Here is a 27485-nt window from a genome sequence, read left to right as displayed (position 1 = left end):
CAAGCGTATTTTTGCCTGATGATTGTGATAGTATCGGAAATCCGTATCAGTGCTCGCATGCGTGCAGATGTGTATCGAACAAATAAGATGTGTATACGACCAATACAAACAGATACAATGGCTTTTCATGAATGGCGAGAACTTAGAAACGGGAAAAAAGCTCTAGCTTATACAACGTATCCTAATCTTTTCGCCCTTGCAGGATGTGGTTTCGAGTACGAACGTTGAAATCAAGACCGAGATCAAGGAAGAGTCGAAGGATGATTCGGACGAGCCGGACTTCGTCGAAACGAATTGCCACTGGGGGGAGTGCACCATTCAATTTGACACGCAACAACAACTGGCAAGTAACGGGCAATGGCTTTATTGGAAACAGCGATTTAGAAACTAGACAAACTGATATTCCAGAAGACTTTTTCCAATGACAGACTGGCTAATTGCAAACGAAAGTAGACAGATTGGAAACATTGATTGAAAAGGACCGTATGGCCCCAACACTAAGACTATTTCCATACTCTTGCGTTTTTCGCTGTCCTATTTGCTGTCTACGTTGCTATACGTTTGACGGTCGCGGGGTTATCACGGAAGATGTGGACGTCCGCTAGTCCGTTAAACGACCCTCTTCTGCCATTAGGTTGAGATCCATTAGCGTCGAGGTTGATCGATTTAGCTGGTAGACGTTTTGCCCGAGTCTATAGTGGCTATCTAGGAGAAACACATTTACTAGAATAAATATCTGCTAGTAGTCGCAATATAGTATGGCATTGTGGATCGAAATGCCGATCGATCTTCTTCCTTGAGTCGATGCCGGTTGCGCCGTATTAAATGGATTATTGTAGTCGATGAGGTTAATTGTTAAGCGTGGACGACGCTCAATGCGACGAGCTAGCCGCTGCCGTCGCTTTTCGGGGGTCTCGGGATTCGAATTTTGTGAAAGGGTGCTGCCGCCCGCGCGGTGCCAGCCGCTGGAGTGCCGCCACAGAAGTGAGCGGGGCGCTCGCTCTGCCTCCTTATTCAATTCGATACCACTACCCAGAGACATTTGCATCAACAGCGAAAATGAAGACAGCGAAAACTCTACCACTGTGTCATGTATCATAGAATCAGCACCCGCTACTGCCGACGCCGCCATCATCGTTGAGGAAGAATGGACCGCCAGACAGCTTTCTATGCATAGAACTTGATGGCTGAGGAGTCAGCAAATCTAATGCGACCGTAATCGAATCTCAACCTAACCTGTCGTGGCTCGCTTCTTCGCCGCGAAATAATAGCCGCTCTGGCAGTGCGGCACCAAGCTCATCCGCTGTTCTACCGGCTATTTTGAACACTTCAAGCGTTGTATGCGGGTTTCTTGCAGGCGGAGATGGACTTTTTGAACGCGCGCGGTGAATCGTTTACTTCGGCTAGTCCGTCTCTTTGTAAACTTACCTGAATATTGCCTGCATTGGTTTTCTTGATCCACATCCTAGAAGCAGGTTTTTTTTCTTTAGATATACGAAGGGCGGGATATAGAAGACAGAATTACCGGATCAACCGTTCTGTTCCGTGTAGTAATATGTCTAAGTCTGCTATATCTCGGCGTGTGTGTATGTATGCTTATGCGTTAAGTTCCTCTCTCTTGATATATATATATATATATATATATATATATATATATATATATATATATATATATATATAGAGAGAGAGAGAGAGAGAGAGAGAAAATATCAGGATTTATGGAAAACTTTCCTTCAATGCATGTAGGGTGTACAGGTAGTGGTCTGGTCGCTGCAAGATCTAATTAACGGAAAGATGAAGATGACACTGATCGAACGTTCAAGTTCCATAAACTCAATAAATAAGCAAGCGCCAACTCAAATATACAAAGACAGGTAGAAGGAGGCTCTGCTCTTCTCAACTACGAGACTATATTGCGTCGCCAGTTACCCAGCGGTTTGCGCTTGTGCGACCTTCCTTTGTCTGCCCAGTACCAACCTTTCGTTTGTTTCCTCTGTGTGGTGCAGTATCGCACCCTCGATATCTCTGTCTCCTGAACCTTTAGCCAGCATCCAACAAGACTCGAGCACCGATATAACAGCGGATAAGCACCTTCTTCCTCTAGATATATATATAGAATCTTCGTGATCATTTGTGGACTAGCCGTTCCTTTCCATTGAGATAAGCACAATACTAGAAACGCATCGGCACAATATCAGAGCAGTGAAGCCGCCTTAGCAATCTTATTTTCAACAACTGAATCATCGTTCGTATTTGTATTCAGCAGATCTAGCTCGCGCCTTTATTCGACCCGTTGGGTTTTCGAGATTGGCTTCGATGGCTGCATAGCTGCCGATAGCGTTACTCAAGTCGAACATCATGAATAATGTAAAAGATGCCAGTCGTAGCTGAAGATGCAGATTCTATAGCGAGATTCGTTAGTTAAATCTTATCTCTGGATTCGAACAATTGATCAGTATTTTTATTCATATTTAGGTTAGTTATGCATGGTTATGGGATTACGTTGACTGTTGAAACCACTGTAATTTGTAATACGAAGGCTCTAATAAGGAAGGACCAGTTTGACGAAATATAGTGCAACTTGTTTGGACAGCTCGATTGATAAATAGGATATTCTAAACGTTCGTGTCGCTAATTTGATCTGATCGAACCTTGTCTCAGTCTAACGAAAACGTTGCTTTCTTGTCTTCATGTTTCCCATCTTCCTAGGTGGACCATCTACAAAAGGATCACATACAGACTAACAAGAAGGCCTACGTTTGCCGATGGCAGGAGTGCTCCCGCGAAGAGAAACCGTTTAAGGCCATGTACATGCTTGTCGTGCATATGCGTCGTCACACGGGCGAGAAACCCAACAAGTGCACGTTCGAGGGCTGTCAAAAAGCCTACTCGAGACTGGAAAATCTCAAAACACATCTCAGGTAAGAGTCGGGATAAAACATTTAATACGAAATTTCTATGAAGCGTTCTCATGGGGAAACGAGTCGAACGTAGCCCATTCCCCTTCTCTTGTCTCCTTGTTTCAGGCCGGTACTAGTACTAGCGTGAAGGGACTTACCATAATCAACATGTTTACTTATCAAGTTTTCGTTATTGCGATTTGCGCTTTGTTCTTAGTTTAGGCTAACTCTAACTTGCTAAGTTGACAAAGCGAGCCTTGGGTGGCACGAGATTGTGATAACAGTATTCGATATGCATAGCCAACATCGTTTTGTACGTGCGACGTGAAGACAGGCCCAGTTTTATTGCGCCCAGTCTTAACCAGATAGTTAGTTCTACTTATCTGTTTGGCACTTTCTTCTATTTATCACGAACCAGGATAATGGAATGGATAGTCGAAGCATTTCTTAGGTCACAGAAGAGCTGATTATGTCCAAGTACGGATTCGCAGCTTTCGTTCGACTTTACTCCCAGCAGTCTTTCGGTACCTATCCAACGGATGACGACACCGACCAGTTTTGTTTTTCACGCTATCACCGTTAGAAGCGCGTTCAGTAACGATGAAGACGATCGTGAATTCAGTCATCCCGTATCGGCTCGCGACTGTCGAGTTACTGATATTAGTGGTTACTGGTAACACGAAGTGTTTAGCTAATTTGTATGGCGACGCGCGACGACATCTACGAACAGCCTCTAATCATTAAATGGCATCAAACGTATTATACGCTGTGTGTGAGAAAACAATTACTGACGCTTATTTTGTTCGTTAGACATCGTCAGGCGCATGAAAAGAATAATGGATAGACGCCGGCTTCGATAGAGACCGTCATCGGAATATTTGAGAGCCATCTTCTTGTCCATTCAAAAACATGCCTAGTTTAATATACTGTTTGCTTGCATAGTCCCGTTCCATAGAAACGCGTGGATTTTTCTTTTAGCTGTCATAGAAACGTTCATTACGGCGTTGGGTTATGGCTAATCCCAACGCACGCAAGCCAGTAATCTCAATGGTCTCAACATACATATTTGATTGTTTCGTGAGCTACCTTTGTGTCAGCACTGCTGTTACTAGTGGCTTCGATTGGCCTGTATAAACCCGTTCAATTATCGTTTTATTAGACTTTTGTGAGAAGAGTCTTATTTGAAACACTGATAACACTGCTGGCCGTAGTTCTCATCCTCGGCCCCACTACACGAGCAAAGGAAAAACGCTGATCTATTGCGTGTTTTCTCATTCCTAAGGCATTCATGTACAGGATGTATGATACGCGTCTCCCAGATAAATATGGCATTTTCTGAAAGACAGGCGCACGCATCAGGCTCTGGGCAAATGTCTTTCGAGGAGAACCCACAGACGCGTTCCATAGACGTAGCCGTATCCTCGATAAGACAAATATCCTATGAGTCTTTCTGAATGGTCGATTACGTGCGAGAAAAAAGATGAGCTTCTTTTCGTTCGTATAGCATACGCACTAATATATGTGTCAGTTATGGCGATATTACCCCAAACCAATAAATTTAACTCAATAAACGACAAGAAAGAGGAAATGCACCTGGCAACAAAAGGCTCTCCTGAACCATCTAGCCTTGTTAGACATCATCGTCAAAGATTTCGACCTCGCGAAGAAATCGCCAACTGAAGCGCTATGGTGAGCGTTTTATCTACTTCGATGTATGTAGTCGCAGTCGTAAGATGAACCGACGCCACACGTCCAGCGGATTGGCCTGCAGTGAACTTTGGCTACAAGGAACTTGTCAGTGGCCATATTGCTGCTGCTGCTGCTGCTGCTGTTGTTGTTGTTGTTGATGCTCCTGTTACTTTTCCTCTGCATTTGCTACTATCACCTTTGATGCTCTTATTTCTCGCGTCGGCACCTTTCGTCGTTGTTTCAGTCGTCTTTTTTTTCTACCGTTCGCTGATTCAGTGGCGATTTCGTATATGTAAGTGCGTATCCGTGAGTCTGCGAGACCCTCGGTTCGTCTTTGAGTGTGCTATTCGTTCGAGCGTCGTCTATCTGTTCCGATGTGGCGCCTCCTCTGAATCCATCTTCATCATTCTTGATGAATGTTGCTACCAGGAAAAGTTTCACACTTCGCCAGCATGTCATCTTTGCCGCCGCCGCCGCCACCACTGTGCCGTTCGCACTACTATGTAACTCGTGTACAGACAGTCGCCTACCCAAGTTCACAAATGCACAAACAAATAGACAAACACGCCGACGTATAGACACACATGCACACATGTTGGATCTTGTTGTACGACATCAAAAGTAGCAGTAGAGTAGAAAGCGACGTGGGAGCGAGTAAGAAGTGGAGAAGGAATCCACTATACAAATAGAAGAATACCCACATCGATTAGGAAGACCCAATAGTAGAATGTTGCCAAGGTGACCGAGCGAAACATAAAGGAACACAACGTATGATCACACTGACAAAGCGGCCGCTGAAGCCGAAAGGAATCGTCGCGGCAAAGGCAATAGCAGTGCCTTCCTTTCCGCTGTTATTGGTTATTTCGCTCCTCTTTTTTTGCCGCCCTCTCCCATTTTGTGATTTTCGGCTGTTTTTTTTTTTTTTTTTTTTGTTGAGCTTTTATGTGTGCGGTTTTTCTGGTCTTTTCTACGGATTGGCTCTCTCTGGCTGTTCTGACGATGCTTCGAAAAGTGGCATCGTACGCTCGCTGACTCTATGATGTAGCAATCTCCAGAGTTTCGTGTGGGGACTTGGATGTGAATGGTATAGACAAATACCACTTTGTAGCAATTACTGTCAAGAGGTTTGTGATTCTTTTTAAAAGGGACAGATGCCTGTTTTGATAATGATGGTGACAACTACGACTCGAATACTCGTCATACTAGTTGGCTAAGATTCTGGTGATGAAATTCGCCCGAGCTGTAAATCGTGCCCGTGAACTCCGCTGCGTATAAAGGCGACCTTGAAGAAGACCTTTCTATTGTTGCTATGAAGTTGTCTATACAAGAACCTTTGATTGCGACTTATGTCCTCAGTCGGCCTGTCGATGTCTTATGATTGAACGTATTCGGATTGAGCTCAATTGATAGACAAGCAAAACAGGAAGAAACTAAAGAAGAATCAAAAGATGATGCCGCCATCCCAAGCTGCACCGGACAGAATTATGTGTAACCGGAATATCTATGGTGTATTGCTATGACGAAGTCCCGCTAAACCACCAATATCAAATCGGTTCGCAAAGTTGTCCTGATGCCCAATTGTTTAAGGAGAAGTCTCTGCAGTTGACGACATGATAATTTTCACCCGCTAGCTGGCTTATTTGCTGGCATTACTTTGCTATTCCTTAACGGCACTTGTTGTTGTGGGATCAGTGTTCTGTCGTTGCTGACAGAAAATACACACCCGTAGAAATGCGATATGTTTAGCTCTTTTTTTTTTTTTCATATCTTACCTCTGTCTTCCTTTGTCCCTGGCAGCGCAAAGTTTCTACGTACATACGAGCTGACACTAACGATGGCAAATCTTAAACGAATCTGCCGTTATATCCTAACAAGTGCCAGCCAATTCTACACTCCAATGCCACTTTTCTATCGATTAATGATCTTGCCGACAACAGTTCTTTACAGTCACTACCGCGCTCTGATCCAGCGCGTCAGACTAAAAGGCCGCATTTGAGATCACTTGAGTAGTAATAAAGGTATTCGTTTACTCACTTTACCAATACGTCCCGATGTGAAAAGCTAATTGAACTAGTTCGGTCATGGTCAGGACAGCGCATGTGGCTGTGATCGTCTCAGGACACGATTATCATCAACGCTTCTTATCGACCTTCTTTCTCCCTTTCGTTGGATGTGTTCCCTTACAAACTTCTAAATATATACTCAGGACAAAGAGCCTTGTCCATTGAGTGGGCCCGGTAAAGCGAACTTTCCGTGTCACTGCAACTGGTGCACACTGAGCCACTAATGTAAGCAACGCGACAGACCGGCACAGATTGCATGCGGCTAGTGAATGAGGCATGTGGGTATTTAGATATGCTGCGGTCTGCTTCGCTCCGACAAGTCTGAGTTCAGTTTCCTCGCACTTCGTCCGGAAAACCAAACAGGATCATCCGGAGGAAGAACAGGCGTCCAGGGGAAGATATGGGGAAGGGACAAAGGAGCATCATCGTCCAGTGAAACGTAACAGGGCAAGGCACGTGAATAGTGTCGTTGATCAGATCGCCAGTCGTTTGATCGAGCGGACGCCGACAAGTACTACTAGATATAACCTAGAAAAAGATTTATTGTTGTACGGCTCCTTATCTCGGAGGGGTTAGGATTGTATGGGAAGTGCCAACTCAGACTTGGTAGGCTGAGTGGACGGCTGGTCAATCAAGCAGAAAAGACCTGCTAAGGATTCGCGCACCTCTCGCGCAACAAAAATCAATGCGAGGTTACAAAACAGTATCGAGAATCGATATCAGTATATATTACAAGGTTGGCGATGAGCTAGGCAATATTACACAAATGTTTTTAAGCAACATTTATAAGACGACAGAAAATGCCTGTTACATTTAATAGCTCAGGTTTTCCTACATGCATTGCTTTATACTTTTCCTTGTTGTTGTTGTTGTTGTTGTGCTCTGCTAGCGGTTCCGTTGTCTGTCAGCTTATCTCTTCGGCCATTGACTGCGATTTTATTGCAGATTTAAGCGCTAGTTTGTTATATGTTCTCTACCTATCCTAGGCCGAACCACTTCGACATCCTCATGGCGATGTCACTGCTGCTAGATGCTGATCATGCGATGAGGCAGAGAGCGATCACAATGATAAGGCTACTCATGATTGTTACGACTGGTGTGCTGTTTATATGGCTAGGCCAATACGCTTACGAGTCTCTCGGTGTAGTTTTGGTCTCGGCTGAAAGGTCGCGCAAGCGTCTGTCATGACGAGGGATCCATCATCGAGTAGCTGTAATGACTTTGTGATGTGGGCAGTCTAATTTTTCGTCGGCGAACGTTGAAGCGCTGAAGGGCAACAACGGCGGCGACGGCGACGGCGACGGCAACGGCAACCGTTACAACTACTATATATAACCTAAGTCAGATACGCGATGACTTATCTAATACACAGTCTGGAGCTCACTGGTATAGTCAGTTTTGCCGGTAGTTCGCCGATGCGTGCTAACATTAGATAGTGGCTCGGGCGTCGACTACCGTGGAATTGATTACTTGATGAGTGTGTGCCTGCCTGGCAATTTGTCCTGTGCTACCTTATACTTTGCCGTTCTCTGAGCTGAGGACGCGCCAGTAATTCGTAGGCGTATTTTAGCTTCTACATTTGTACGTCAATGTTTTGATTGAACTAGGAAGCACACAATGCCCGGTGATGGTTCGCGGTTATTGCGCGTTATTTAAATTTGATCTCCATGCGATCTTTCCGTTTACGGCGCTACTGATTAGTATACTACCGCTAGTATTACTAGTGCCACTATACTTCATGAAATTAATAGCTTCGAGTTTGGCACCTGGGGCCATTGTTAGATGTCGTTCCATTGGACGGTCAAGCCCCTCCCGCACATATTGCGCCCATTATGAGCCCCTAATAAATAGCTCACATGTATACTAATACTGATATTTGCAGTGATCAGATGGTTAATTGAACCATTTGGATGGTCCAATAATTTTCCGTACTTAGTATTAACGCTAACCATAAACTATAACGTCTTCAAGTTGCCACGTTACCTAATTTCACCTAAACCCAGTTTCGGGCCGCTCCAGTGAAACATTCGTGAGTAGTACCACACCTGAGACGAGTGCACACTCGGACCCATTTGTGGAAAAGACTAACAAAGCACATGAGACGGCACTAGACTTGCATAGCAGATCCTCTATGTAGGTTTCCATTGAAATGTGTGTATGTAGTGTATGCATTCGCACGCGAAGGCCGAGTCGCTTGGAACGCCCTCGCCGTGCCCCTTTACTGCTTTTCCTGCTGTGGAACGAGTCCGGCGGCGCTTTCATGAAGTATGGTATGACGCCGGTTCGTTTACCGGTGCAATTCATGATTCGGCTGGAGTCGCTACCATAGTGCTAGAGATGTTGCTTGTGTCTGCCGCCAGCGTCGACGAGGGCAAGTAAACCGGACCCAAGACAATTGCTCGCTTCTATTCTCTTCCACCATCTTCACTGTGGGGCTCTCGGATGGGATTACACAAAATGATCCGACAATTAGTCGCCTTCGTCACGGTCGACGTGACGGCAGCTCAGCTCTTGCTGTCGCTAGTGGCAGCGGGATAGGAAATTAGATAATCGTCATCATTATCACCACGCTACGAAGATACAAGTTCCGTCACCGACGATAACAACAACAACGTCAGCAAGAATAACAGCCGTAAAAGCGGCGATAGCTGCCGCCTCGTTGCTGCTGCTGTTTTTGTAGAAACGTTTGAATTAGGATAATAGCAGCAACTTTATGATCATGAGCGTCATCTGGACAGAAGACACTGATGAACTGATGTCGGCTGTTGCGTGTGGGGAAATGTTGAGTTCGGTAATCAACCGCGAATAAATACCCTGATACAACTATATATATGTATACATATATGAGGGTAGATTGTTCATTTAGCAACCATCCTACGAGAGGACGTTCATTACAGTATCAAGCGGGGCGTTAGGAGGAAAAAAGTGAGCGGGAAACCAAAAAGGGGGTTGGCAAGTTTGTTGTTAGCATGTCTGTATTACCTAAGGGTAACAGTTACTCGATACGTCCAGTACAACAAATAGATACTATAGCCTGATGTGCATGTACGTACAGGTTCGGTATTTTATTTGCTTTAAATATGTTATACGTGTGAAATATACTGATCTGAAGAAATAAAGCAACACACATTCCCGCTTGATGTCAACGTTCGACAAATCTTACTATAAGGTCGTGCGTTCTACCACTTATTTCCTAGTTGTTTACCGGTCTCCTTATACAATAACAAAGCCACTAGACCACATCGAGGGGGGCTCGAGTATCTGGTCTGCACGAAAGAAATCGCGCACCGTATCTGAACTATTTTCAACACTATTTGTTCCGTTATGAGCGGTAATAGGAAATTCTTTATAGTCAGTGGATTTCTTTGCTATTGTGGTTTGTATAGGCGAGCAGTGCGTGCTTACAATATCAGGCACATGATGTAAAGTACCTTAAGTAAGTGATACCTTGGATGGCATCGTGTGCCTTCCTATAGTTATGGTGTTGCTTGCATGACTCGTCATAGCGTGGTATCCCATCGAGGCTTGTTCCGAGTTCTGCTTATAGGTGACGCAGTCACTCGCTGTCTGCATCACAGGATAATCCAGCATCGCGATCACTTGCATTAGGCCCACGGCCTTTCGTTGTTTCTTTCTGTTTAATATTTTACCTGCTCAAATAGTTCGGTTATTCCCAGAGGAACCGCATATACAATGCATTCTTTGCTGCATAGTTACCTAAGTTTATTTGTCGCTCCATCACTGCCTCGACGAGCGCCGCAGCTATTCCAGAGACGAACCAGACACGACAGTCTCGGAAACTAGTCTTCAGAGTTAGCCTGCACCTGGAAGCATGCTAGACAATCTTGGGCAGGTGAGTCGGTATAATAAATTTTTGAAGCCTACCCTGGCGACATTTTCTGGTGCTGTCTTGATCGGCTATCGTTGTCTCTGTAATTCCCGTTTCCCTCAGCTATAAAGTCAGCAATGAAAAGTATCCGCACCATCATTCTGTATGTGTAGGTGAATATCTCCGTTCGTTGGGACATGAAAACTTCAGCGTCGATTCGCGATCAGGACTTGCTGGTAGTATATCGTATAACGGCAAGTGATTGGTGAGCTGCGACCTACAAGCGGCGATGACATGAACTCTCCTAGTGAGCTTCTATTGATTCGAATAGACACGACCCTGACTTGTCTCGCCCCATATGGGACGCCCGCACCCTGAACACGGGTTGTTTGTGGAAAAGCCCGTAGACGGAGCTCATCCTAGGCTGTGTCTCCGCCTATTTTTATTCAATCAGAGCTCTGATTGTCGCAGCGAAGACAAGCCAGACCATCTGACACTGTACGTAGCGAGGATGTTTGTTTTATTGCGATTCGTCAATCTCGCCTTTTCGGCATCTTTGTCTGTCGGGTAAATTTCGGCCCTGTGTCCAGCTTCAACCATCCATTCATATATATTCCCGCAGCGGTAACAACGGCGAAGACTATCTGTCACCCTGTTCGATGAAGACGAAAAGCTTTGCGCTCTTCGTCGTAATGGCTTCACCACCGCAAACGCCATCCTGACGAAATGAACAGACCACAGCGATTGCCGCCTACTACTACTGCTGCTGGACCAGATGCATTGGTCGTCGCATGGAGATACGCCCAATGCATGATAGCTTGGGGCACCGGCCGATGGACACAGGCCAATGGAACAACCGCGAATCTGCGATATCAATAAGAAAATGTCTGGCGGATAAAAACTCTATCCGAAGTCTGATAGTGTCGATGCTCTGCACCAGAGCGGTCGACAAGCTCTGATACGGGAACCGGGGCTGGCGTAAAGGGCAAAAAGTCTCCTGATACCAAAGCGTTGATTGAAGCTGAAAAGGGCGCGGTGTGTTTTTTCGGACTCACCAATGAAGGAAGATGTTGAGCAGACATCAGAACGACTGTTAGGCAAGTCAGCCTGCTCGGTTTAGTATAGCAGGCATGGTGCGTATTTTAAGCGTCAACCCATGGGGCATCAATTACGACACGAAGTAGTACTAGTAGTAGCATATAGTAGTTGCTAGTAATTGATCGGTGGGCGCAGGCTTCACCTCACGGTACCGATAGGCCAAATTTTGTGGACAGATAGCCCTAATTCTACCTCGTTTCGGCCTAAGAAATGTCAAAACCCTTCATAGATAAACTGGCTTGGCAGTAGCAGGTGGGACAAAGATAGCGGATGCAACAACAACGAACTTTCAAAGAGACTACCAAGCTTATAGATACGTACAGAATAACAGAGGCAACTTTACAATTATCAACGGTTTAAATCTCGCTTGCGGCCGATGTAAAATTTCATTAGCTAGTTTAGTAGTTTGAGCTAATTGCCTCTCTTCCTATTTAAATCGTTTGCTTCAATCAAATATGCCCTTTTGCTGGAATTGATCTTCATTTTAGTACAAGTGAACCCGCCTGTATTTCAGCCATGTCTACAGGTGCTGTTGTGATTAGATATGGTAAGATATTTTCAGCCTCGCTCATATAAGCTTTTTTTTTCTATTTCAGGTCGCATACAGGCGAGAAACCCTATATGTGTGAATATCCAGGCTGTTCGAAGGCGTTCAGCAATGCCTCTGATCGAGCCAAGCATCAGAACAGGACTCATTCGAACGAGGTTAGTTTTAGTTCTTGTTTCATTCGTCTAGTGTTCATACCCCATTATATCTTCTTTTGAAACCGTATCGTTTACTAATCAGACACATGCCCTCGCTGCTATCCCAGGTGCTTGTACGAAACGGTTGCGATTCCCAAAAAAAACGGGCACTGCCCACCTAATCAATACCTTGAACCATCATCTCAGTGTTTATGTCGCTGTTAAATAGATACCATCTGCAGCTGTGATGGTGCATCCGGCAGCTGGTTACTTCCCTAAATACAGGTTTAATGCGTAAACGAACAGCAATGAACGAATAAAATCAAACCTGAATGACAGGCGGAATCGTTGTTACCAACCTGTAGCAACGTAACAGTGTAACCGTTGTAGCAACGGTATTAGCGCCAATCCGACGCACGAGGCGCTGCACGGACTGCCTCCGGGACACTTTAGCTAGCCCTCAGCGACAGAATCGTTCCCGTCGACTAAGGTTGGCAAGTACGTTGAGCAGCATGGATACTGTTGTTGCCCTAATCTTCTTGGCTAACCCATAGTTCTTCATCGATGGCATTAAGTGTGCTTATTGATATACGTGTACAGTTGAATTTAACGCAAAACAAGTAACGTCAACATACGTATACTGTCAGCAATGACTACCACGGCAGAAGACGACGACGTCAGGATTCGAAGCAGCGAATCAGGAAAACGATAGCACCAAGATTTTGGCCTTCAGACGAAACTTATTCAAACCCTTAACTCTTTGTTGAAGCATGGGGAGCCGGCGACGGATAAGGAATTACTTCAGCCTTGGCGGCAGACACAGAGTACCGAGTTAACTGAATCGGTTCTCCTTCGGTTCGGTTAATGACCCGAAGCGTCTTGTTCGTTCGTGTACTTCGACGCTCGCGTATTTTCCTCCGACGTTGTGACGGCTTTATATTTAATACATAGAAACGAAGCCGAACTCACTCCGTACTAAACTGCTACTGAGAGAAGCAAGGCAAAGCGACATTGACCCGTTCCACTAACAGCTCGTCCGGTCGGTAATTACCAATGTGCCCCGCGAAAAATACCAAAGGCAATTCGTGAACAAACACAATTAATTTCCGCCTAATATAAGCTTCTTGTCGAACAACGGCAATGGCGCAATTTATGGCGTTCGACTATTAACTGGATAACTTCATAAGTATAGACAGCATTTACGAGGGCGCATATATCCATAAGCATATAGTAAATAGGTTCTAACGGTTGAGAAGAGCAGCAGTTGAGTAATAATAACAGAAAAAATATCCGATTGGACATGATTATCAGTATAAATTTAAATCAGAACCTGTCTACCTTGTTTCGTGTCGGAAATGGAGGTTTACGTCTGGCGTCCAGCACAAAATGATGACTAGCCCGAATTCGGATCTAGATTAGTACGTACTCCTGAAATTAGCACGAGGACGAGATATTGTGTCACCATTTTCTTGGAAAAAAAAAATGGCCAGAGTAATCAAAAACGTGTTTGAGTATATTGAACTACACTTACTGTACAAAATTCGGTTTCAAATATATATATATATATATATATATATAAGTTGCTAAGCTTTTTTGATAAACGGTTTGTAAGACCTATGCAGACGTACATTTTTCGTATTGCACGAGTTAACGACTTATTCGTTACACCCATATCACTTGTCTAAATGTCCACCCTTCTTTTAATCACTGCCACCGTTCCATAAGTCTGCAGACCATTTCCATTCTCTTCGCAGTCATATCTTCTCCGCATTACCGTTGCTGATGTTATTGTTTACTGGGTTCCGTTGCTAATGCTGCCGTTATATTTCATACAATCTCCCGATTCCGCCTGCAATAGTATTTTAGCGTCGTTTCAGCCATTCGTGCTCCTGTCACCAATATACTACACGTAATCACGCATCCGTCCTTCGAGCTTTCTTTCCTGCACACATGCAAACACCTAGACCCATCCGTCCCATGTTACCCCATCTCGCTCTATCTTCACGTCGCCTCGACGTCTCCCGTAAACGCGGTAAACGACTTCAATGTATTGCCGCTAATGATGAAGTCGCTTACACTGCCTGCGTTGACGAAGGAGAACAAATTAAGGACGATGCCGACGTTCGTTATTATGCGAGTTACGTCGCTAACAACATTGGCAGCCGTCAGAGCTACCAAAAACGTACACACAGATACGGCAATCATAATGGTGAGCACGAAGCTAGGGCTGGAATCGACGGTATAGTTCAGTCATTTTTTTTGTAACTTAGTTGATTCAACGCTGTCTTCGCTTGTGCTGTGTTCTTAACGTTGCTCACATCATGGCCGCGTGGCTTGCCATACATATGTATATCGTGATCTCTATAGTTGTTACTCACCTGTGACTGTCGTAATTATCTTTCGTTTTGTTTGTCATAGTTGGTAAAATACGACTGTGTGTGTCTATTCGATTACAATAGCCATTTGTAATAGGTGTGCTCGTTTTAATCTTCCGTTTGTTATCCACGCATGCGCTGTGATCCTTTTAGTTCGCGCCATTCCACTTGTTTATCGTCGCCGTTGACCGCTATCACACGACGACGGCGGCGGCGGCGACGGTCACAACAACAACAACAACAACAACAGAAAGAGACAGGCACTTATAATGCGGCAACTATACCGACAACTGTAGCAAATGAAGTTGCATTGTTCTTCGTCGCGCTTGTTTAACTTCCTTCTGCCTTCATCGTCCACGAGCTGGTCTGTTGTTTCATCCCTCCCCTAATGCCCATTACCCTCCGCCCCCTCCTGTACAACTCAAATGTTGATCGGTCCCCCATCGTAAGTTGGCCTGGTGATTTGTGGGATGCTTGAGCATTAATAGCGCCGTGCGTGTTGATTTCTTGCTTGCTAAGGCCTTTGTTGTTGTTATTGTTGGCTGTCACATTCGGCGATGGCTGTGATGGTGGCTGAAATAACGAAGTACATGCTGTGGTACGCTACCTCAACGGCCACCATATCAATGGCTATGGCTTTTTGGGCATCGCACGTTGGCATGCCATCTTTGCAACGATCACCCCATGTATCTTCTAGTCCCGCACACCGTTAGCATTAAATTGATGTTCATTTTGCTACTCTATTGCTGTTGTTGGTCAAAGTATTAGTGGTAAATGTTGCAAACAAGCGCTGTTCAGGGCGACGCTAGCCAGTGACCAACTTATGCTAGAAGGGAAACAACTGGTTACGCCGATATAGTATACATATATAGTATTTATCACTAGTTGCAGTAGTAGTCGTAGCTATTCAGAATAAACTAGACACGCGAGACAAACGCTGCACAACAAACCCCATGAATAAATGGCTGACCGCATTCGGTGCGAAACCGTCGTAGCAGCAATCTATCGCTGTAGTACGATTTAGTCGTTTGCTTTTTCTTTCCTTCGTCTGCGATGCGTCCCGAGTGTTCCCCTAGTCATACGCACCCCGTCTTCCTCACCCCCAGTCTCTATTATGTAACTTCTGTTTAATTTGTTTTGGTTTTGTCCGGTCTTTAAAATGGCTGATGTTGCAGCAGCGGTGGCGGCAGCAATTGAGTTGCTTTGCGCATTATGGTTTCTATTCTCGGCTTTCCCTAAGCCTGCCTAAAGTCTGCGGCTGCTGTCTAGCCTGGTATAGTGTCTGGATCCGAATGTAAACAAGCTTTGCAGGCGACCTTTATTTTGACACTGGGAACTCGACAAAACGATGTCGACTGACCTCGCCATGGCACGTGCAATCTTTTCATTGCCGCCACCGCCGTCGCTCCACCGGAGAAATCAACAGCAACCTGGCGAGAAAACAGAGCGATAGAACAGAAACGACGAAGAACTCGGCGTCAACTGAAAGGAGAGAACGAGGGGCATATTTCTAGACAACACAAATGACTAACAATTACTAAACCCCATTTGTCGCCATTTAATGCTGTTAACGAAGCTGCTACACATAGCACGCAACGCTAATTGGTTGGTGATGCTCTTTTAAATACGGTTGATGACATAGGAAGGCACATATGGACGATACGTCGTTGCTACCGCTGCTATCAGCGTTTGTTGTTAGCCTGACGGTAGGAAAAATCAAATTTCTCATTTTTCCGCTGCCTGTTTGCCCTGCCATTGTCAGTGTGGAGATACAAACGTCGAAGGTAATAGGCCCATTTCGGTTCGAAGCTGTCGTAGTCACGACGCGCTCATAATGCAGTATGTACAAACTGTTTCCTTTGGGTTCGGGTACCACGGCAGTGTCCGATAGCGACAGAACGATCGCGGTAGCGTTCTGCCGGAATACCATTACCCCATTTGTTACATCTAGTATAACGCCGGGCTTCGAATCCTGCCTCGATAGTACATGGCGACGTTGATGTGTAGCAGTATTGACGACTCGTTTTCCTTTGTTATTACGGTCAACTTAGCTAACCTTTTCTGTGTCGAAAACCTGCATCTTGCCAAATCGTCGTGGAAGTCTTTAACATCGACTAGTGCTTGATTTTGATTTGGAAAGATTCAGATTCGTTGAAGCGCACCCCATTAAAAGGCCACTATACGAAAATAACATATGTATGCATAATAGTATAATTTTACATGCAAATTTATTACGGTAGGCCGTTGGCGAGCGAAAAGAACATCGTGGAAAGAGCATTAACAATTAGCATTGTCAATCCAACCATTGTAAATTAGCTCAAGTTCACTACTGAGGGTAAATGGAAATAACAAGTAGACGTCTGGCGGTAATCCGAAAAAGCCGTTGAGGCTTACATGGGTAATTTCTTCGTCAACACGAGAATGACCTCGTGTAGTTATAATACCTTGTAATTATCACACGGTAGCATCAAGATGAACAAGGTTAAAAAGACTAATTTTTAATTGTCCATCAGCTTATTACACACGTACACGAAGTCAGAAAGCGTCGATTGTTGAGCGTCAATCACACTCGACAGAAAAAAAAACCGCAACTTCGCACTTTAAAAAGCAGAAGCCACCATCTAACGACCATTCTACAACCCCCTTCTGCTTTGTAATAAAGCTGCATTACAAAATAAAAAGCATACTGTTCTTGAAAACACCCCATTAAGGCCTGTTGAGTTACACAGCGAAGTTTTCCCAAAGTTATTTCGTGCTCATCCTTACAGCGGTCCGTTGTATAACACGCCCAGACATTGGCCCTATAGGCGCTAGAAATTAAAAAAAAAATGCCGAGCTATTTTTTTTTTTACTAGGCTTCTTTGTCTTTGAAGAATTATCTCATGTTTTACTTCTTTGCTTTGCTTTGTACTACTTCAGAAGTTTCGCAAGCTTTGCGATTAACTGCGTCTTAGCTGGTATCTAATTGCGTTTTAGAGTCGCCCCGCTCACCTGGCACTAACGTGGCGTCCGACCTCGGCCTCTGATATACCCTTTTCAGTCACCGATTTTAGCGCTTTATACTGAGTCACGTACTTTGTACCGTCAAAGGATTCGTTCGATATACCAGGCTTTCAAACCTTCTTATCTGTAGCTGTTCTAAACCTTTCCTTTATGTCGTCACGCCTTAGTAGCGTATCACTACGAGAAATGCAGATGACGAGCACTAGACGGACGAAAGCACCCAAAACGATATTGATTACGATATGCAACAATAATTATAATCTATTTTTCTACCTCATGATGAGTGTGACGACGATAAGGCCGCTAATGTCGTAATTCAGTTGACTACTACGACGGCGCACTTATTGATATAACCGCTCTTTGGTCCTGCCAGTATTTAAGCACCTGTTTTAATAAGGAACGTTCAACATTAAACGAAGCCCTCTTCTTCACATAGAGCGGGATCATATTGTATAAGTATTTCTCCTCTGTTAGGACAATTAGCTCTATAATGACTACATCAGCTTCAACGTGCCGTCATCTCAAAGCTACGAAGGGAACCCTGTCCAACGCTATCAAGGATTAACTCTTGTACGGAGTACGTTGACCAAAGGACAAGTCAGTCAGTCAGATAAGATAGATAAACATAAACGTCAAGCATTTACCGATCCTGTTATGCCAATCTTTGATATCTTTCCGCGCTTGTCCAGGTGAGATTCACTGGATGCGTGGTTGTCCGTCAATCCTAGCCGATCAATAAAGCCTGGTGTATATATACGACTGAACTGATTTGCTATATACATCAAATTCTTCCGTGCGAAAAGCCTGTAGTCTAACATAATATTAGACTAAAACCACAAGCCTCCCTTCCGTATTTGAATAAACCATAGGCGTATAATTGTTCCATACTCTTCGTCGTGGTGATGGTCGGTTTAGTAGGTAGGACAAATGCTGGCCTTGTTAAACGCGCCGGCCACTGGCGATGCAGTAGCTTTTCTTTTTTACCGTGTTTCTTTTCAATGAGAGGTTGTCTTCACGATGCTTGTACGAGACCGTTATTGATTTCAGAACGTTTGCTTATGGAAAACTACGGACGTGACAACGGCTAGACACCGGCTGAGGCAATACCAAGACCAAAAGTGATGTTTTGAACGATCTGACCGGTTTTTATTAGACAATTATATTTAAATCGGCTTATTTTGCGGTTTGTGTATGAATCGTCGGTACCAGTTCGCTTGTCTGCTTTAGCTAGCATTATCTGCGGCAATATCTGGCCAACTAAAGCCCATGTTGTGGCACACGAAACATCTGTTCGTGCTGCGGCAGATTGTGTGTAAGTGGTCTTCGCTTTATCATTGCTCTGGAAGTAGGGTTTTGATAGCTTGTAGGGAAACGACTTGATTTAGACGTTCGTATTTTCCTGAACGCTCATCGCCAACGCTTAAATCTTAGCGAGTCCATCCCATACTCTTACGGAAATCTTTCAATAATCGAATCTGCCAAAAAAAAATCAACTTTTCTGCAGTTGAGCACTATGTTACCAACTACTTCTGCTTTACCCTCAGCTACGCATGTATGCCATCAAAAACTGTGCGAAGACAGATGTCTCTCTACAGGTTCTGCCGTTACTGCCGTGTAGGCTGTATAGGAACAGAACTGAACCGTAATGAGGAATTGCACGTCAATAACACAACAGTCGAGCCCTTAAGTTGATATACGTTTTGTTGTTCTATAAGATATAAGTTGTTCGGGCCAAGCGTGATATGGACAAGACACGTTGCGCATGGAAGGCCACATTGGGGCACGTGCCGAATCAGCCGGGAACGCACGCACGTTTGTCTCTATACTTCCGTGAAAGTGAGGACGCAAACGAGGACAAAGCCAGCGACGGTAGCAGCAGCAGCAGCAACAACAAATATTACAGTGGTAGTAATTGACGTAATAGAAATGGTTCAAGCAACGTCTCGCCTAGGGCTATTTGTCGTCTTTCTCTCGATCTTTATCGACATATATCTATCGTTATGGGAGAGAAAAGTGGTGATGAAGCGGTCGCATTGGCGATACTTAAAACAGTAGGACCACTGTCCATATTTTGCTTTTTGTTGGCGTTCGCTAGATATTTTGTGGGTCCGTCCGCTCATTGCTAGAGGAAGCAGAAATCACAAAAGATAAAACCAGTGACGTTAAAGTGGAGTCAGCCGAAGTGAAGGGAATGCCAGGCACTAGGGAGCAGCAGCAGGATTGGTAACAACGGAGAGCGAATCACTTGATTCCAATTTACGTTCGTCGTTTCGGCGAATGTCGCCACAGTCCGACGCTACCGACAACACCGAACGGTGACGAAAACAACGGCGTCGGAGTCGCTTTGTGAGGTTGTGACGCTCCCGTGCTGATGCTTCCCTCGGCGCGGGCGAAAGGCCCGACCAGCAGTGTCTAAGCCGCTACCGCCACAGTCATTTTCTCGCCGCCTTGTCAGCCAGAACGTCAACGCGTCCCCGTGTGTGACTCCATTACGCTTTTTCTCTGTGGGCAACGGTGAGCCCATATGTGCGTGTGTCTGATCATGTTCACGATTTTTTTGCTACGATGGCGTTAGTAGCAAAGACGGTACGCTGGCGGAATATTGCAGACGAAAAATGGTGCTTCCTCGCACCTTTACAGGTGCCGTTGCTGTTCCTGAGGGCAGCATGGATACTGTAGTAGCGGAAGTCGCTGCAGTAACGATAGAACTAACAACTAAACAAACTGCAGAAGGTTATTTGTAGGTGTTTTGATATCTGTTGGGCAGAAGATGTAGTGTTATAGGAAATTTGTTGCCTGTAACCTTGCTGATTTTGTCTGCTCCATTCTATACCGTTTCTATTCGCTGGGCTGTACCCTTTCTCTTTCTTCTGGGCAATGACAGTGACAAAAATAATAGCGACAATAACAACAAAAACATCCAACAAGGCGAACAGCTCGAAGAGAATCGGATTCACTCGTCTAACTCTACGACAATTACTCGTTGACTACTTTCATGTCCAGCCCGTGACGCGAATACCGGGTCCGATATTGCACCGCTCTTTTCGTCTACTGTCTCTCGAAGCGGTTCTTTACTTTTTTTTTTCCTTTTCCTTATGGCTACTATAGTAAATCCACCCGGTTTTCCGATTTTTCATTTGTTTCGGAAACGAGACACCCGATTACGACCGCGTGGCCATGAAAAGTGTTAGACAGCACGTACTCTTGCTTTTTTTCGATAGCTCTGCGATTCAGCAAAACATACGCTGGCTGAGAGCTTCCTGCAGTTGTTGACTCTGCTGGCGATCGTTTAGCCTGGCCGTCGTCTGCGATAGTTTTTGTTGCTTTCTCTCATATCGCCTTTTCACGGGAACGGCGTAGAGTGATACGGCTAACCAATATAAAGACTTTAGCACAGTTTTTGATTGCTGCTGCTGCTACTCTTGGTGTAACGCGAGCGTTAACAGCGCTGCCCAAGTGTTGGTTGAATGGCCTCCGTGAGTGCCTACGGATTTCCCAGTGGAATAATCGTTACGAGCCTCTCAGAGTCATTCTTATGGGCTTCCTTAAACCTTAAGTCTCAGTCTGACTACCCGAGATTGAAAAGAAGGTGTGAACACGTTCCGTTGTTAGCGTCGTACCCAACGTGCGTAGCTCATATCAGCATTATTGAGGCAGCGGCCAACTCCGCTACAGACCATAGCGCCATGGTTTCGGTGCAGCTATAACGATTTTGGTGAGCGCGACGACAACGATTGGCCGCAGGTTTTCCATGTGCAGCGCACGTGTGAAAGAAAGTTCACGCCAAAGGATAAGGGACAATACTCTGAAATAGACACAGGCAGATATAGAGCGAACACAGAAGGCGCTCAAACTTGCTGCCAGCGACCTGGAGGACCAAGAAAAGTGTGTTTGAAGGTGAACGGGGTGCCGGTTTGAGGGAGGGACTAAGCCGAATCGTAATGATATTCCGCGGGAAAGAAGCTCGATGTGTATCTTAGGCTTGTGGGGCTTTTGCTGCGCCGGCTTCCTGAGGCTGCAGTCGATGTTAACGCTGGCCTTGGTCCTGCCGCTGCCGGAGGTGGCTGACTCAAAGGAAAAGAAGGTGTCTTTGATTTATCACGGGTGTCGCTGCGCACGTACGGGTAGAAAGAGCTTAGCATCGAGCACCCAGCAGCTTTGGCCAACTCCGGGAATAGAATGGTGACAACGGAACCTTTTGTCGTGGGGTGTAAGCGGTAGTCGCATTAGTCGCACAGTCGAGGTAGATAGACCTGGTAGCTGGTGAGGGAGAAATGGCCGTGGGCACCGTTTTTATTACTGCTGCTGCTGGAATTTATGCTGTAACAGCGCAGCAAATGAGGCGTCGCCAGATTCTATTGATGAAACTGCGGCGAACCTGAGTTGACTAGACACTATTATTGTTTGACCGATTTTCGTAAGGCCGTACCCAGAGCCCCTGTCAAGTGGCTGAGTTAGGAGCGTTTGGTTCCGCGAAGCAATGGTAGCTTTAAATAGGAACCGAACGAATTCAATCTTAGTTGATATTATTAGGGATATTGAAACTCTATCTTGAATATGCCGCCTCTGTTTAACAGACCAGTATATCTAACAAACTATGTCTTTCTTTTCTGCGTTGTTTTACGTAATGTTTACAGAAGCCATACGTATGCCATGCGCCTGGCTGCACCAAACGTTATACGGACCCGAGCTCACTACGAAAACACGTGAAGACGGTCCATGGGGCCGATTTCTATGCGAATAAAAAGCACAAAGGTCCGCAATCGGACGATAATCCCAACTCTGGTGGCGTCGGCTCCGATAACAGTTCGCCGTTAAGTCCTGGAAGTGGAAAGTCGATTCCAGATGCTCCACCTTCGGCGTACACGCAGATAGGCCAGCCGCAAACTCCACCAAGCGAAGGATCCCCAGTGAACGATTCGCAAGTTTCGACTACCACATGCGGCAGTGTAGCGGTCGATTCCCTTGCGAATCTACCAAGCCAGGCACAAGAAAGTCCGTGGGATTCACTTAATTATGAGGTCGACGAGTTTGCCGAAGCCATCACCTGCGCCGTATCTGGCGGTGGTAATTACGGTGACGAGCCTGTTGTACAACGGGCAAACTTCAGTAGCCTCGACCGACTTAAACAACGAATGCAGCCACCCATCCCGTTACGGGGTATGCCACCTCCCGTGGCGCCATCTGGAGGCCTGAATATAGGTGGTCATGGAGGGGGCGGTCGTTACACTGAGCTGCGTACCTGTCACGGAGGGGACGGCAGCACCGCGATTTCTCGCTATGGAGATCACCTCGGCCGGGGCCCACACGGGGCTACACAGGAAACTTCGTTTGTCACGAATGCGCAGGCGATGCGGAGAGACAGCATCGCTAGTACCTATTACGGAAGCATGACATCGGAACAGACCCGAAGCGAGACGAACCGCAGCACGGTCGAATCGTCTGCTCTTAGCGATCCCGTCGCGGTTTCATCGTGCGGCAGCGAAAGTTATCACGCATACAGTGCGTTAGTTTCGCCAGCAACAGGGCCACCAGCGCCCCCGAACCCGAATATTGCCGTACCCCGCAATGTGAACACTTCGAATGACGATTCAGAGAGCAGCACCCTCGCAGAAGACGATGCTCGAGTGCATGAAATGGCCAATGTAAGCCAGCCCCAACAACGCAATGCCGAGGTAAAGCACCTTGGACTGGATGAAATCGACTTGCCCGATGAGTTTGTGAACTTCATCAATCACCAAGAAGGTGGTGATATGCCGCCTTCAGCTAGCCACGCTAATCTGCCTGCTAGACCCGGGTCGGCGCTTAGTTCAGCGGCCGTATCTTCAGTTAGTCAATACGACGAAGTAGCACGCCGCACTCAACCCTCTACTCAGATGGGCCCCCCACAACATCCCGTTCCGCGCTCTCGTGCTGGTCACGCTCGGCCTTATTGCTACCATCAACAAGCGACCAGCAATCTCATGATCTCTCAGCAGCACGATGGTTATGATTATTATCCGCCAGTAACGCCTGCTCCTCCAATTCCTCCCGCAGCTCTAGCTACCCATCATCATCAACAGCAGCAGCAGCCATCACAACAACCTCAGCCGGCCCAGCCGCATCATCGAGCTGTGGCTCCGATCGCGCCTCCTCCATCACAAGGAGCTGCTGCTGGCAGCCAAATGCAGGGTGGCATGCCTGCAAGTCACGTAAATCATTGCTACTATCCAGCACCGCCCGCCGGAACATCGACTGGCATGTCAAACTACCCCACAGTGCACCCCTTGCACGTTAAGAACGACCATGATCGGAATATGAACCACATGAGTTGCAGGAACATACAGCAACAGACGCACTCCCAATCCCAACCGCAGCATCACGGCAAAGTGCCTGAACGAACGGCGTTGAGTAATCAGTCAAATCTACAGCTGCAGCCGATGAATGCGGAAGCGTTACAACACCTCAAACAACAACAGGCCCAAATCGCCCTTCGGCAACAGCAACAACATAATCACCATCAGTCGCAACAGCAAAGGCATCATCAGCCGCCACATCATCTTCTAGGAAATCAGGCTGGAACTCAACATCAAAACCATCAACACCCCGTTGCCATGCATCGGTCGGAAATCCAGTGCCGATCAGTTAGTCAGAGCTCAATGGCGCCTGATACATATCGACGCACTCTGGAGTACGTGCAACAATGCCAGATCAGTTCAAGTTCGGAAAGTCGCCAACAACGGCGAAGTCCACTGCTTCAACCGATGTGCACACGAAACATGGTCATCAATGACATGAGCGCATCGCTTCACACGCTCGTGCGGGAGACAACACATCTTAAGCTCATGCAATAATAATATTCACAATAATAATTCTAATAATGATAACTGTTTCAGCGATAATAATAGTATATGGTAGAAAACTGTATATATATATTTCATATATGTACCTTTATGCTGCTAGCAGTACTTCTGCATATGGTTAGTACGTAACGGCCTATACGAGACAGAGCGTCAAACATTGTCAACGCGTCACTCACTGAGAAACCTGCGAGTGGTAGTGCAATGTAAGACTCGTGCCTCAGATCTTTAAAAGTCCGCGGACCTACTACTGGAAAATATCTCAAAGACAGAACATAGTACTCATCGTTATTAATGATGCATTTGAGGGAAGGCCACCCCGATAGAGAATGAAGAGCGTTCAACTGTGGGTGCATTTGACGATGTGTAGGAATAGACCCCGATTCTACAAATACGTATTGGCGCCTCACGCGCTTTAACTGTGACAGTCATGAAAGCCTTGAAGTCTTGTGACAATGGTCTCCAGTTGACTACCAGGGGCGTGCAATGAACAACATGGATCAGATATTCACCCCTCGATCTTCTAATCATGATAGTGATCGAGGGGTACAGCTTAGCTATCTTGTTTCATCAGATTGGACGATAAGCTTAGCATCATGGTCACCTCTGACGATTGCTCGTCGGTCCTAAGGACCAGTTGCAAAAATAGCGCTTGCTTCGTTCAATAACAAACATGTGGACGCATGTTGTACCTGGTGCATTTTTTACCGAAGGGGAACGCCCCGTATTCCCCATGTAGTAGTGTATTTATTGTTGTCGGATAATTTACAGTTGATCTCATTCAACCAATAACATTACTGAAGGCTGTGAGCAATCGCTCTGTACATATAATAGTACATATACGATATAATGTGAAACGAATTGTATACTGAAGGTACGGAGCGAGATGGTTACAATGGACGTTGAACTCCGATCTTAGAAAAGCTAACCAAACAATCAACGAATCCATGATTAATCAATCAATGTATCTCAGAACATGCAAGAAGAAGGAATATATTAAAATCCATGGAAAGTAAGACACATTTGATGAAAACAACTTGTTGCAACGTAACTTAAACACGAGCTTCGTAGTGTAATACTGTAAGATCTCTTTTTTGTATTCTCTGAAAACACTGTCAGCTATAGGAGGATATTCTTCTACTTAAAAACCCTAAGGACGTAAAATATGTGAGCTTACTTTATATATATATATATATATATATATATATATATATATATATGTACACACACACACACACATGTAATATTGAACTATGCCTCTGTGCATTATGATGCAATTGTGCATATGCCTATAACGGATATCTTATTGATGCGACATGTTGAATCGAACAAATGTTTGTTATTAAGTAATAACGAATCAATCAAACCTTCGTTCCTTTTGTCCACTTTGAACTGAGCTTAGGACACATACGATTTCCTGTTTAATCAAAATAGACAAGATCTGATGTACACTGGACGGTATGATTAATATTTCAATTGTATGGTTACTATAACTGGGACTCGAATGCATGATAGAATATTTATGATAATATTTTTATATGAATTTCGAGAAGCTTCGCTGGGAGCCAGGTGTCGACACCTGAGGAACCGGTTTCAAGTATTCTCAATAATAAAAACGTTTCGTGCCGGCCTATTAAGCAGAGCACTGATGAGATATAATTGTTGTGCTCATTTCTAATCAGCTTCTAATAATAGAGAAGTTTGGCGGAAATTTGGGGAGTTCGAAACATCAAACCAACGCTATTGAAGATCATATCATAGCGGTACTGAATGAAAAACAGGTCTTTCGCATATATTTAAAAAAAAAAAGGTTACTTCTAGAGTAACCTCAAAGTTGGAATCCTTCCAGCCATATACGTGGAAGGAAAATAACAAATCATGAAAATCCTTGCGTTTGGGTAGCACTTGAGGTATTCTTTCGCCGTAATATAGAGACGAAAAGATGCATTAGTCATATTATGAGGACGGCCCAATCATGTTATAACCTGATTAAAACGTATATTTTTATACCAAACGCGTTACGCCAAAATGCTAAATAATATCTATAGCACAATTCGTGCTTGTCGGCTTCATCTGTTCGCGGAGCAAAGGGACTAGTTTTTCATCGACAGGTGCCGTATCTCGATTTACAAGCTGTTCCACAACCTTACCAGAGCTGAGACTTACTAACCATACGATGGCTCTATTAGACACGTAATTGTAAGATTAAATCATTCGGTATCTGGCATTACCATTTGGCGTCGCACTTGTGAACCCGCTACAAAAGCAAACATTGATGCCGCCCAGGCTGTCGTTTCTAAAATGGAGCTTTGTCAGTTAGTGACTTCAGGAAAAGCCAAGCCGATCCGCTATGCGACACCTGTGTAAAGTATTCACTTACTTAGAAAGTTTGCGAAAACATATCGAGTAGATAAAGCAGCCCTCGCACACAAACGGTAAGTTTTCTCTCTGTCGTTGATCTTTAAACTCGCATCTTTTCGAAGGCGGATGTAGCTACCGCGGTAAAAAATTTTTGTTTTTAGTTAGATCTCGTTGTTTCGGCTGATGTTGTCTTGTTGACAACGTTTCGACAGTGAAGAGCGACATCGAGAAAGCGAAAAGGTCTCGTGAAGGAAGGACTGTCCGACAAAAAAAGCCGGAACTCCCCAAAAGGAAGATTACCTCGCGGTGATCGTAAACTGTGGGGAGGAGGAGGGAATACGACTGAGGTTTGGTTAATTTGTAAATCTGGCCCTGCAGTGTCTCTACGAGAAGCACCTTAGCCCCCTGTTATTTTCAGAAATCAAAAGCGGTACTTTTTAAAGTGAATTGAATACATTTTAAATCGAATCTCATTTTACAAGAGATGATAAATGTGAGTTGCGAGGACATTTCGAGAGCAGTAGATCTATAGTTTAGTAGGACACCCGGTTTGGTGGCATTGCTTCTTCTGTGTAGTTTTTCGTCATGCAGAGAGACACAAGTGATCTTTTTAGAGAATTTGCCAAGACAGATTATCAATTCAG

At 45.2% G+C, this 27485-nt stretch overlaps 1 protein-coding gene across 2 annotated transcripts in view; it reads left to right on the top strand.

Annotated features, from left to right (window-relative positions):
• The window catches only part of LOC111258677 (uncharacterized), a 71084-nt gene extending 44952 nt beyond the window's left edge, over positions 1-26132 (top strand). For both annotated transcript variants that reach the window (XM_022830138.2, XM_022830137.2), the window contains exons 5-8: positions 203-343; positions 2710-2921; positions 12176-12284; positions 22279-26132. In XM_022830138.2, coding sequence (XP_022685873.1) covers positions 203-343; positions 2710-2921; positions 12176-12284; positions 22279-24474 — 2658 coding nt within the window. In that variant the 3' untranslated portion in view covers positions 24475-26132. The remainder of the gene's footprint in view (positions 1-202; positions 344-2709; positions 2922-12175; positions 12285-22278) is intronic.
• The last annotated feature ends 1353 nt before the right edge of the window (positions 26133-27485 follow it).

Source organism: Varroa jacobsoni, unplaced genomic scaffold (genome assembly GCF_002532875.2).
Source record: "Varroa jacobsoni isolate VJ856 unplaced genomic scaffold, vjacob_1.0 scaffold_254, whole genome shotgun sequence".
Taxonomy (NCBI): Eukaryota; Metazoa; Arthropoda; class Arachnida; order Mesostigmata; family Varroidae; genus Varroa; species Varroa jacobsoni.
This window is presented reverse-complemented; position numbering and strand designations above follow the sequence as displayed.